This window comes from Thermobia domestica, chromosome 17, assembly GCF_964235325.1.
Source record: "Thermobia domestica chromosome 17, izTheDome1.hap1.1, whole genome shotgun sequence".
Taxonomy (NCBI): Eukaryota; Metazoa; Arthropoda; class Insecta; order Zygentoma; family Lepismatidae; genus Thermobia; species Thermobia domestica.
In genome coordinates this window covers 182,021,882-182,036,282 of record NC_137470.1, presented here as the reverse complement: position 1 = coordinate 182,036,282, position 14,401 = coordinate 182,021,882, and the positions used below count along the sequence as shown (strand labels likewise).

The 14,401-nt window shown below is 35.8% G+C and overlaps 1 protein-coding gene across 1 annotated transcript in view; it reads right to left on the bottom strand.

The window, feature by feature from the left end:
• The window catches only part of LOC145674263 (putative serine protease K12H4.7), a 166,821-nt gene that overhangs the window by 9,280 nt on the left and 143,140 nt on the right, over nucleotides 1-14,401 (bottom strand). Inside the window, exons 9-10 of the mRNA XM_081744098.1 lie at nucleotides 8,871-9,040; nucleotides 2,054-2,179 (exon numbers count right to left, since the gene is read on the bottom strand). Of these exons, the coding sequence (XP_081600224.1) occupies nucleotides 2,070-2,179; nucleotides 8,871-9,040 (280 nt within the window). The 3' untranslated portion in view covers nucleotides 2,054-2,069. The remainder of the gene's footprint in view (nucleotides 1-2,053; nucleotides 2,180-8,870; nucleotides 9,041-14,401) is intronic.

The following is a 14,401-nucleotide window of genomic DNA, read 5'->3' as shown; positions in this document are numbered from 1 at the left end:
TAAATTATTGAGCACTTCCTGTAGGGCTACAATGATTAAATTTGACATGATTGTAGGTTTTCGGGACAAACCCACAGGAAAATTGCCAAAAGTTAATATTTTTAATTTTTAGATTGTCTAAAGAGGAGATGAATAATTTCCCCACGTTTTTTAAATGAGCCTATATATATATATATATATATATATATATATATATATATATATATATATATATATATATATATATATATATATAAATATATATATATATATATATATATATATATATATATATATATATATATATATATATATATATATATATTCGTATAATCTCATATTTTAGGTGCTTAGAATTGAAATAAAAAAGACTTGAAATTCGGTATGTTTGTACGTTTTTGTTAGCGTCACCTGACTGAATCATCAGAAATAAAAATTTCCAAGGGTAGAGTGGTTTTATGGAGAACTGAAAAATCTTTCCCATGTTATTTATATGGGACGTTTTCTGCGCCCCAAAATGTTTAGGCATTTTTGCCAGGATTAGAATGATGGAATTTCGCATGATTGTAGCCTTCCAGGACTAACCGACAGAAAAGTTGCCAAAAGTAAATAATTTTATTTTTTAGGGGTCTATAGGGGGATGAAGAAATTCCCATGCCATTTAAATGGGCGTTTTCTTGGGATACAAAATCTTATCTTTTAGATAGTTGAAATAGGAAAAGAAACGATAGAATTGTGGGTTCAAGGGGAGCGAGGCCGTAGGCCGAGCAAAGATACTGTGTAGGGGCTAAGCCCCCGGATGGGCAGATTCAGGAATTATGAAGAGCAAGTTCACGAAATTCACTGTTGATTCAAAGACCGATAGATAATAAGTGCGAGGCCATAGGCCGAAAAAACCTGGGGATCTGGGGGCGGAGCTCCCAACTAGCCAAAAGCTATTCATGATATATGATAGATAATGGATCTTAAAAATTTTGTGACAATTATTACTAGCTTCAGTATTCAATTATTAATATCTGTTTTAAATATCCTTTCAGAAATGTAACGTGCTCTCTTTATAAATATGAAGCTCGTTCGTGGAGACTCTAGCTATTTTAATATAGTCTAGGACACTTTTCACGTAAAACTTAAATTTGTCTATATACGTACCTTTTGTAATAATCATCTATGGTAAGACGACTTCACTGTATAGAAAGTTGTTCAACAAACACAGGGCAACCACAAATTTAGGTGAAAGTATTTTTTTTTGAAATAAGATATTTAAGTCCTCTTTACTAATAACTTCATAAACTTCCTCAAAATATGTTCCAAAAAGAAGATACGAAAAGCCTTTCATTAGACACATTTAACAATAACTGTATACTGTTCCATTTAAACAAGCACTTGGCATAATTCATAATCAAACATTAACGTCTTCAATGCTACAATAGTCCGAAATAAATCACTTATTATTTTTAATATTAACCCTTTTTGTCAGTAAAGCTGATTTCTTCGAAACATGAGTGTAATTAAGAAAAAAAAAAACTCACCTTGATAATATTACATCAAGGAGATTGTAATATGTGCACTCATATACGCTTTAATTTGAAGACCACTTGCTAATATTGAAAAATATAACTTCTCGTGGTTACAGCACTATGAAATATGATACTTTAATGAATAACGAACTGCAATTCACTTCGAATCCAAGAATAACTTCTTTTCTATATATTCCAAATGCAATACTATTTTGCTTTTTAAATTTGCCCATCTAACGTTTGCAACGATTTAAACACTTTCCCAACTTCTGGAATCAAACACTCCACTTTGTTCATTCCAGTCTGAATAACCTTAACGTCACCCAGAGGGATAGAGCCAGAACAAGTAGTTCCCAATATTGCCAGATATGGCGCTTTAAAATCGCATATCTGATTGCATAACCGTCTCAATAGAAATGAGGAAATTAAAAAAAAAATAATTCGTAACGTCAATACGGTACACATATAAATGGAGAAAGTCAGAGACGTGACAGCTAGGGACAATATATACAACAGCTTCATCCCTCACTTTAGGTACTTAAATAAAAAAAATGTACCTGTAGTTACAAATAATTATTCTAGAATCCATTTGCCGATCAGCTTTTGAATTTCATCTCTAGCCGCTAGCAACTGAGGTGGATCATTTGGAGAAGGATCTACTATATCATCACAATGGGTTGTACCTGAAACATAAATGAGAAAAAAAGTTTAAAATTATAATTTTTAATGTTTAAAAGTAACTGACAATGAACGAACATGAACCAGTCATCTGCACATCCGAATCAAACCTAGTCCATTCGATAAACATAACAGGGATATGTTCCTGCACAAACAAATTATGCGCCATGGACAACGGAGTAAGTCCCTGAGGCCCATTAACCCTGTTACTATAAAGAAATTATAGACTCACAGTGAAATAGCTATTGCTTCAACACTGTTCATTGGAAAGTCACGGTTTATACTTCATTATCTTTAGCATAAAACAAGATTTCCATTGGCGCTATGTATTGGGGCCCTTACGTACTTGAACAGGGAAACTTGGGAGAATGCCTGGAAAATTCCCTCCAGAAATCCCTCCCGTCAAATTTGGAGCCTTATGCAGTGGTCACGGGTAAAAGCACACTATCCAAATGTATCTCAGAAAATACTATGGGAATAAGAAATGGGTGACCCAAGTTTTCTATTGATAGACGGAATAGAGATTAGAGAATAACTTGTAAACCAATACACGCTTTCCCCTCATACATATTCTGTCTAGCAATACAAAACTTTCTACACACATTTCTTATCCTATATAGTATTTGGATTGTGTGCTTCTACCAGGGCTACTCCAGAGGGATCCAACGTTGATGATAGGGATTTCTGGAGGGAATTTTCCATTCTCTCAATTTTCCCTGTTCAAGTACGTTGTGGGCCCCAATACATAGCACCTACGGAAATTTTGTTACATGCTGAAGAGAATGAACTATAAACCATTACTTTCCAATGAACAATGTTGATACAGTAGCTATTTAACTGCGAGTCTGCGATTTTCTTTACACTAACAGGGTTAAGGCGCCCCAGGGACTTACTTCGTTGTCCATGGCACCTTTTTGTGTGTGTGTTTGTGTGTGTGTGTGCATGAACATATCTTTGTTATGTTTATCGAATGCACTAGGTTTGATTTTGATGTCCGGATGACATATTTATGTCCGTTTCTTGTTAGTATATTTGGTAAAGTTTCCCTCAGCCTGTCAGCATAGTTGTGGAACGCTAATTTCAAAATTATGCTAATACATTTTTATTAACAATATTTTAGAAAATAAGAACGAAGTAAAATATTGTGTTAAGCACCATGATCTTCCTGAAGCACTTGGCATCATAACAGTGTTTCAAGTCTTTCATTAAAACATTTAACTATTTGCTTATTTTGCACTATTAATAAAACCACCAACATACAAATGTTTCTTACAATTCTCAGAATAACGTATGTTAGTTAATATTGCATTTAACGTATCACATGGACACACGACTTCGCATTTTAACAGCCGATCTTTTTATTGAATTTTGTGTTGTGAAATATGATTAATTTTACTTGTAATTATAAGGTTAGGCAATTGAATCTTTACACATCAAACTCACACCAAATATTAGGTATTCGGATGATTGTTTCAATTGCACCAAGTATTTATTTACATCAAATATAGAGTGTTTGTTTACATAATGTCCCTGCATGAACACTGTTCATTGGAAAGTCACGGCTTATAGTTCAATCTCTTCAGCATGAAACAAGCTTTCCAGAGGTGCTATGTATTGGAGTCCATAATGTACTTGAAAAGTGAAAATTGGGAGAATGTCGGGAAATCCCTATCAACTTCGGACCCTTCTGAAGTGGCTCTGGGTAAAAGCGCATAATTCAAATGTATCTCTGAAAGTACTATAGTTGTTAGGAAATGGGTGTACCAAGTTTTGTGTTGATAGACGGAATAGATATGAGGGGAAAATGTGTATTGTTTCATGCTGAAGGGAAAGAAGTATATACCATGATTTTCCAATAAACAGTGTTGATGCAATAGCTATTTCACTGCGAGTCTACGATTATCTTTATACTAACAGGGTTAATGGGCCCCAGGGACTTACTCCATTGTCCAATGCATCTTTTTTTTTTTTTTTTTTTTATGAACACATCTTTGTTATGTTTATCGAATGGACTAGGTTTGATTCGAATGTCCGGATGACATGTACATGTCCTTTCCTTGTGAGCGCTTATGAGAAATTTGCGTTTTCTACAATTTTGGAAAGATTGCATAACTAAACTAAATTATTTCATTCTTTCTGAAAGTCGCCCGAAGACAAGTGAAATGAAATCTTCGAGTCTTACGATCCAGAGTTATGCCTTATATACTAAAGATACGATGATGCTATGAAATGAATGAAATGGCGGAACGAAGAAAGTGGCAGGAAATGGGAGAACCTCGAAATGAAACCCAGGAACACGTTGTTTGTCCACCACAAAACTCAATTGAAACAACTAACGCTCTACCACTGAGCCATCGCGGCCACATCATCCGAAGACCTACTGATATTAATTTAATATATTGACGCAATCTATTGCTTAAGAAATTATGAATGAAACGGTACTAAATATGCAACACTCGACGATCACGCTGCCCGCAGAATTAGGGAGGACAAAAACAATGGGTAATAAAGATGTGACTTGGGAGAGTTATGTTTGCTACTATCCCGGGATTTACCTGATGTGACAGAGAAAGTCCGCACTCAAGATGACTGGCCTTGGAAAGAAACATTAACATTTTCGACCGATTGGCTACACTAGGAATAGAACCTGGGACCGTTCACACTAAAGGCGAAAGCATTAGCACTTACGTTACGCGGGGTCACTTTTTGTTGATAAAAGATTACACAGAGCGTGAGGTCTGACTCAACCATTACGTATATGCTAAGCATTCATACACCTATCAATTCTTATTGTTGAAACTTAAGGAATATTAGTGTAATAAACGTTTATCCCAATGAAGACTATGGATATTCAGAGTACAAGGGAATCAGGTCCAGTTATCAATGTTGTGAAAAAGAGAGGCGAAGTTTGTACTCAACGCTTTGATGCATGGAAAATTGAACATTGCTTTCCGCATTATGAGAGTTACACAAATGGCAACTCATTTGGAAAACTGGTTTTGCGAAGAAGTCTGCTAAGTTGTGTGGGTGAAACATGTAACCTTGGCTGAAAATCACCGGCAGCTGGTACAGGTTTACGGAGAGATTGTACTGTCTCGTCAGAATGTCGCAGTAGGATGTCGAAAGTTTGCGGCTTGTAGAGAAAACGTTACCGATGAGGAACGCAGTGGCCGACCCAGCATCACGTTGTTGAAACAGTTTCGCTAAAATATGATCGACCACTCTCCCTACAGTCCGGACTATGCTCGAAGGCCGCGGTGGCTAAGTGGTAGAGCGTTCACCTCTGGTGCTTGGGGTCCCGGGTTCGATCTCAGCCCCCGCCAAGTGAACTTTGTGGTGGACAAACACCGTGTGCGTGGGTTTTCTCGGGGTTCTCCCGTTTCCTCCCACTTTCTTCATTCCACCATTTCATTCATCACTCATCATCACCGTCTCCTTTAGCCTAACCGGCATAACCGTGGGACGTAAAACTCAAAGATTTCATTTCATTTCCGGACTATGCTCCAAGCTACTTTCACATGTTTTCGCACTTGAAGGAGCACCTAGGAGGCTGTCGATTCGCTTTGGACGAGGAAGTACAACACTTCATGACATCGTGGCTGAACATGCAAGGACAAGATCTATTCCAGGAGGAAATTTTCAAACTCATCCCACGATGCGACAAGTGACTCAACCAATATTGAGACTATGACGAAAAATAATCTAATGTGTGTACTATCTTTGGTGTACTGGTTGTATGAAATAATATTATACACCAGGGACGACGCCAGAAAAGTTTGATGGGGTGGGCGGTCAATGAAAATAAGAACCGGTCAATGTAGACATTTTCTGGACAATAATTAAGTTTCAATCTTTAAACTCTTTAATTAGCTAAGGCTCAGACCGAAATAGGGGAGGGACAAGGATGTGGAAAACAGCTGTCTTGGCCTTATAGAAGGTACAATTCCGGCATTCGCCTGGTGGGACTGAAGAAATGCAAGACTTAGGATGGGCTGCGGGAGTTCGTGGCTACATGCTTAACCTACCGAATTCCGCGTAGCATACACACTACCTCTACTTCCAAGTTTTTAATAATAATAACGGTGTGTACTGTGTAGTCGATGAAGTTCAAGACAGCGTTACCTTCTCTCCCTCCAAGAATGCACATGAATGCATAGACATAAAAGAAGGTTCAAACAACACAGACTAACAGATGATACTCTACCTTTCGTTAATATCATAACATACACAATAAGTAAGTAAAGTAAAACAAGAATAAAATAGGTTATTGCATTTTTTTTTATCTTTGAAGCATTTATTACAAAAAAGCAAGGGACAAAAAATATAAATCATTTATATTTTCTCTCGTATATCCTTAATTTGTGCACATTAGATTTTTTGACGTGATCTGTATATGCAACAGCAAAGATCTATGTCACTAAAAGAATAAGGAAATTCGACAGCATAATTGTTTGATCATGCCTTACACAGAAATCTTTGAAATTGAAACTTAAGTTGAAAAAAAAATATAAATTGGATAAAGAAGTAAATAGCAATTAACAAAACTTCATCATGATCCACAGAAACAACAATGTATTTTTAAACTATGAAGAGCTGATCACATGGTACGAACAAGCTTACAATAAACTTTTGTACCTGCACTTTAATGGAGTACATTGCGTTGATTGTTATGTCCAACATCGAATAATTTTACCACATTCTCTACAGCAATATTCACTACATTTTTTTCTTCTGAAGGTAAACAAAGATCCCTTAGTTGCCATTCGACTTCTTAGATATGTTTTAACCCGTCTAAGACATGAGAAAGAACGCTCACATGGTGAGCTAGATACAGGAATGGTGACAGCAATTACGGCTAATTTGTGAATTTCGTGAAAAGCAATTTTGAAACGATCCATCACTTCAGTAGACTGAGAAACGGGGGTAATTTTGCATTGCTTTTCCTCATAACGTTTCAAAACTTTCGGGAGAAGTTTCATTTTCACCTCTACACTATTGACATCACATCCATAATGACGTGCAAGTGGCTCAATTTTCTTAAATTAGAGGAAATGTTCACTTTTAGGGTGAAGACTGCTTATTCCAGTGTAAATTGGCGTTCAGCTGTATCTGGAATTATGTTTGTAAATAAAATCATTGTTCATTGCAGAGTTAAACAGGGTCCTAGAACCTATTACATTACAATCAATAACAATACCTATTGCTTTTTAAGTACAGGATGTCACCTTCATTATCCTACTTCTGTTGGGGTGGGCGGTCGCCCACCCCCGCCCAAACTTAGTGCCGTCCCTGTTATACACGTTTCATTGCAGGCTTTGTAAACTTACTTTTTGACCACTCCTCGCATTTTCCATATCTGGAATCATTTAAGCTCTAGAAAGAGGTTCAGGTAGAAATTTTATAGATGAATGAAGTTCAAAATGTCCAAAAATGAACACTTCTCTTTTCTTCACTGAACTCAGTAAATGTCACAATATAGATTGCAACTATTGAATTCTCTAAATTACGAATAAGTAAAATCTGTAATCCTTAAATAACTTTGTATATCTAATATACTATAAATACAATCAAGAGTTTGTTTATGTGTCTACCTGTGTGCGGCCTGGGGACCACACGAGTAGACCGAGAGTTACCAAATTTTGGTTGCTGGTACCTTTGTCCAGTCCCCAGACAAAGATGGAGAGTTATTTTCAAAATTCGAATCAGGGGGTCTCGGGGTGGGGCGTTTACTGATATACGCAAATGTAGTAATGACCGATATCAGTGTCAAACTCATAGTTTTGGCGGTCACTCAGATCAATAGTGAAATGCCGATCGCATTAACTTCCAAATTCACCATCATTTGGCTGCAGGCCGGGGGTCACCGGGAGATTGGACAATGAGACATGTAAAAATAATTCAAAATGACCGATATTAGTTTCAAATTCAGTTTTCGCGGTCGCTGAGATCAATGGTGACAATTCCATTAGTGATGACTCAAATTCAACTACCATTTTATGCGTGCCAGGGTCACCTGCAGGGGGTTACCAAAACATATAAAAGTACTACAAAATGCCCGATATTAGTGCGAAATAAATAGTTTTCGCGGTCACTGAGATGAATGGTGATATTCCCACAGACGTCGACTTCCAAATAGAACCCTCATCGGCTGGGGACCAGAGGCTTTAAAAAAAGTCGAAGTAGGGGGTTTGAGAGGGCCTTTACCGGAAAATGTAAAAGTATTTAAAATGATCGATATTTTTATCTTTCGTTCTTGAGTTTGTATACATTAATATTTTATATGACGCATGCGAACAATGAGTATTGAAGCTAGTAGTAACACACACACACACATACACACACACACACACACACACACACACACATATATATATATATATATATATATATATATATATATATATATTGCAGCACATAATATTTCAATTGTCTCAAAATAATTAGTTCCTTGCTAGCATATACTCTATAACGTCAACATCATGACTATATTTTGAACAAATTGTTAAAATACAGTTATTACGAATTACCGCTCTTGTTGTAGTAAAAGTCAGGGTTTTCTATCTCCCGAATATCAACTGGTCCGCTTCCGGTAGGCATATTCGTGTTCTCACTACACTAAAATTGAGATGTCTCTCGTCTAATCAGTTTTAGGAAAATATATGCATATTCGTTGTTAAGTTAATAAGTTGAACTCACCTTCAATATATATTGCAGGTGCGTCCTCATTCAAGTTTTCTAAAATTCCAAGTGGATGCCACGGGTCTATGGATCCATGAACAAATACTACTCTAGTTATCTCCGGAGCCAGTCCACCATAAAATGTGTTCGTTCTCCCAACTCCATAATTCAACGAGGTTTCGTTAAAACTGAAAAAAAAAAGATATGTTGCCAAAATTTTGTAAATAATTTCATTTTACAAAGGTGTAACGTATGTATGAAAAATATTTGCATATGTATATTGTTTGTAGCGTGAATATCACGCTACCAAAGTCATTTAAACTGCCAAAGGTGCTCTGTGGCTAATGAGAATGTAGTCGTAGTTTATAACCTGGAATATTTGATAGATTTCACATTACACTCAGTGCATTATCAGGGCAATGTAACCACATGAAAATACTCTCATTGATCCATGGTTGAATGGAGGATGTCACATCAAATAACAAAAAATGGTAACGGCATGAGATTTAGGAATTTGACATGAGATGCTTACAGGCAGTTTCCTTCAAAACATGTACCGATTTGTATTTTAATCTAATATAAATAAAGAGTTTGTGTGTTTGTCTGTCTGCTGTCTCTGTGCTGCCTGCGGACAAGACAAGTGGACCGAGAGTTGCCAAATTTTGGTCATGACTACCATGGTCCAGGCCTCAGACCAAGACGAAGCGTTCTTTTCTTCCCAAATTCGTACCAGGGGTCTCAGGGGTAGCTTTTACCGGGACATGTAAAAGTAGTACATATTTATGTTGTAGTGAAACAAACTGTTAGAAATTTGTATTTTGTGAAAGGAAAAGAATGAATCCATGTTTTTCTTCTAGGATGCACATGTACAAACGTTAATTAAAATCTATATCTATGTTTGAAATGTTTAGACGCAACTTTCTCAAAACATGGTTTCCTGTTATGGGCCCTTATTACATAGGGCTCCTCAATTATAAAACCGAGACTAGCATTGTTCAATTTTCTTCTTAAATCCTTTAGTAACTCTGAATATTTCATCTGAGTTCTTACCTACTTTTCTCTTAGTTGTTTTGATAATCAAAATGTTGGAATTCTTACCTAGCAGAAGGGATGTAAATAATAATTTGGTAATAATGATAAGGGCAAATTAAGCTTTCATTGGGAATATTCTCTAAGTCTGTTCCAACCTTCACCCTTCTGGTGTAAGTTAAGTTATATGTGCGTAGTATTTAAAAAAAGAAGTGTATGTTATATTTTTGTTCCAGACTGTATCAGTCAAATGATAATATGATGTAAGCATACTAATCTGCTCGATTAACCTATTTAACTCATATCTCCCCAAATTATTGTTTCTTCATTCTTTTTTCAGTTTTTCGCTTTACTGGTCTATTTACGGACCGAATACTCTCAAGAAAGAGACAATTTATTTTTCTGTCCGTTTATCTCAACGATAATCATGCCTGTTGTTCTGTATGGTTGCGAAACATGGTCGCTTACTCTGAGGGAAGAACATAGACTGAAAGTATTTGAGAACAGGATCCTGAGAAGAATATTCGGACCCAAGAGGAACAAGAATGGGGAATGGCGAAAGCTTCATAACGAGGAACTACATAGTTTATACCGTTTACCCAACATTGCTAGGGTCGTCAAATCTAGGAGGCTTAGGTGGGCAGGTCATGTAGCTAGAATGGAAGAAAGTAGAAACGCTTTCAAAGTCTTGACTGGTAGACCCATAGGAAAACGACCATTAGGAAGACCTAGACGCAGATGGGAGGATAATATTAAGATGGATCTCGCAGAGATAGGAATACAAAGTAGAAACTGGATCCAATTAGCTAAGGATAGAAGTCAGTGGAGAGCTTTTGTGAACGCGGCACTGAACCTCCGGGTTCCATAGGCCATAGAGTTAGTTAGTTAGTTAGTCCGTTTATCTCTGCGCAGCAGATCGCCCCAAAAATGGGACAATGAGTACGTGAGGGTAGATTACATGCAAAGTACCTCTAAAGGCTAGCTGCACTTTTAGAATATACTTACAAGCCAAAAAAAAAAAAAAAAAGCGAATTTGAACTTTTTGTATTATTTAGCACTTTCTATCTTATATTTTATAAACTGGATTAAACAAATATTAATATCATATAATTCAGAGACAAAAAACACATAGAATAGCTGTTTCCCTACTTTTTAGAATTTTAATTTTGATCAATTTCATTTTCTCATTATATTAGGTCTTTCCACATTCAAAAACAATATTTATATTGTAGGAATGTTATATCTTTATATTGTTAACTGACATAATACTTAGACGCTTCAATAACACGCTCTCAATAAGTAGGAACTGTTTGAATAGTGGAAGTATAATCTGAAGAAGTGGTTGGTTTGTCTAACTTTATCTAATATTTGCAATCTGGATGTAAATATAATATATAACGATATTCAGAATATTTGCTGCATGTATCTGCATTACCTACGTATAAGATAACTTTAGGCACACACACACACACACCAATGAAACAACGGACAACATTCCGTGTCAATCAACGCAAAAGTTGCGGATTGAAACACAATGCAAACAATGCAAGAAGCAATTACAGCTGGTATATCGGTTATCGCAAACTCAAACGAAAAATTTGTTTTACAATGACGTAAACGCTACAGAATGAGGGCCACATAATAATCCATATATATAGTGCATTACTATATTAACGTGTGCTACAAATTTCTAACTGGAATAACTTAGTATCTTAGAAACTTTTTATACTTGGGGTAGAGCGTAGCTCATCTGAAATTTGTAACACCGTGTATTTAGGCAACTCAAGGATAAATTTAACTAATCATCTTAGGATAAGAAATGAAATAATCAATTTCTTTTGGATATTTTCGACATCACACCACAAACTATTAGGACTCGAAATGGTTTTAACTATAAAAATCTACTACATCGTAATGGCACAAAAATGTAACCATTATGATTATCCAACATCGTAAATAGATGCAATACTCACAGGTAGTTCACCTCTGATAATCTCCAATCGATGTGTTCACACTATCCGATCTTAATTACAACTCCCCGAGTCTACTCTCCGTCCTCAACCAGCACAACCCCTTTCCCTGATTCAGGTGCTTCCTGGTTGTGGCGTAGAGCTTAGCTCAGGTCTCTTTCTGAAATATCTTACCTAGTTATTTCCGTATAGGAAAACTTCCTATAATTGTGGTGTGATGTTAGCAGTTTGAATATCGCTTCCTTGTTTTATAGTAAACAAAATAAATTTAAAAAGTACATGTTAGGATTTTGGATACTTTACAATATCATGTCCAACTATCGAAATAATGAATGACTCCTTCAGAATGATTAATGTTTACAAGTAGTTGAACCAAATTAATTAGGAGTTGAAATAATAAAGCTTTGTAACGAAATAAAACACTATTAACATATTTTGGTCATTCCGTAGCAGTTTTCGTTTCAGTTTTCGGTAATAGACATATGTATAATAATTTAATAATTGCTTTTTCGCAGTTTTTGCGTTGCGTAGACTGATACTGAATATTTTCCATTATTTCATTTGAGTGTGTGTGCCTCTAAAGTTATCTTAAACGTGGGTAATTCGAATATAACAAGCAAATATTGTAAAAATAATTTTTATTTGCATCCAGATTGCAAGTATCTGTAAAGTTATGGAAACCAACAACTTCTGCAGATTATTCTCCCACCATGCCTACAGTTCCCACTGCTCCATTATTGGAACGTCTCAGTTTTATGCCAGTTAACAATATAAAGCTATAATACTGAGGTGTCATAACCAAGAAGATTTTCAGACTTCATTGTTACTATTACTAGTTCTGTTTTATTGTTCTTGCTCGCTTCGTAGAGCCATAGCTGATTAAACAAAAATATTTATACCCGTCATGACCTATGCCATACATCAAATACAACACCGTGTTTCCAAGAATACACATACAACCAAGAATACACATAAAATCAAATAGTTACTAATCTTTTACATTATGTCGTAGATTTCTTTACTTACAACTAACAGAAACCTACGCATTTGTATTAATTATGTATGGAGAACTCAGAAAAATTTGACATCACCTAACTGGCTCCAGTGGTAGAGGGGGAGCAGAAAACTAATCAGTTTTTTGCACTAGAAAGTTTCACATTTTTGGTACTAAATTAAATTGAATTAAGCCAAAAGAGGGTTGAGAAGGTCCCTTTCTGAAAGAAAGGAACCCTCAGTTTCTTCCTTCAACCCATCTTGCTGAAGTGAACAAGTACGCAAGCCAAACTAGGCAGGAGTCAATACGTCAATACGAAATTAAATCAAACCAACGAAAATAATAGATACCGCCATGTCCTAAAACAAAATACAAAGATACTACACTAAAAGCTATCCAGTGGACATGTTATCAACCTACTAAACTGCAAATGGTAAGGAAAATATTTGGAAGGGAATCGAACCTCCAACTTTCAATTTTAATAGATCACTAAAACACGAAATCAGATTCACTTTACACTTGATACCTGTCCTGAGATGCTTATCATCCTAATCATGGCGGTCAATGCATAAGCTTCCACATTTATGCTACTTCTGTTCGTATTTACAATATTTCTTAAGTAGCCATGTCTTATTATGGTTTAATATTTGCTCCTATAATATATGTTGGACAAATATTACCTTATTTTTCAGTATTTTCGTCGATACTAGTAAATAGCTTTCACAGCGAATCTCCGAAGTGTTATCTCCTCAAGAGGTTTTTAGTAAAAAAGCTATGTAGAAACGCGCCAAAGCACTGAGGTTTGGTGCAATTACCAATCACGACACAGACTTTTCGCGTGGCGTTATACAAAATCAAATAAAAAATTGTTTGAAATATATAAGACTTGTTCTGACTAGAATATGGATATCTCATAGGGCTGAGGCGGGTCCTAAGGGTCCTATCTAACTTGGAATTGGCAAATATTTGGAAGAAATTTTATCCAATTCCTAAAATGTGAATTACCTTGAAATAATCTGTATATATAAAATTGAAAATCACTGTGTTTGTGACTAAATATCTTGAACCGCTCGACTGATCTCGATTAAATTTGTAACATGGATGAAATTGAGGCCGAACTGGTTTTAGGCTGTTTACTTTGATGATAGAACTGAGGGGGTATAAAATACAAATAAAACTTAATAACTCCTGAACCACTCGACCGATCTTGATCAAATTTTCAACATAGACGAGGTTCAGGCCTGGGATTGTTTGTGTGGTTTAAATTTGACGTACAAGGTAGGGGAGGAGAAGGAGGGGGAGATATATAAAAATGAATTTATATAACACTGAAAGTGACTATTGTTGTAATTTAATAATTATTGAACTATTCGACCGATCTCAATCAAATTTTTAAGAAACATGAAGTTCGGATCTGGAAACATTTTTGTAATTTCACTTTAACGGTAGATCCTAGGGGAGGGGGACGTGTAAATAAAAACTAATAAAACCTAATAACTTTTTGAATCACCCAACCAACCTCGATTAAATTTTCAACATATATGAAAGTGGGCCCT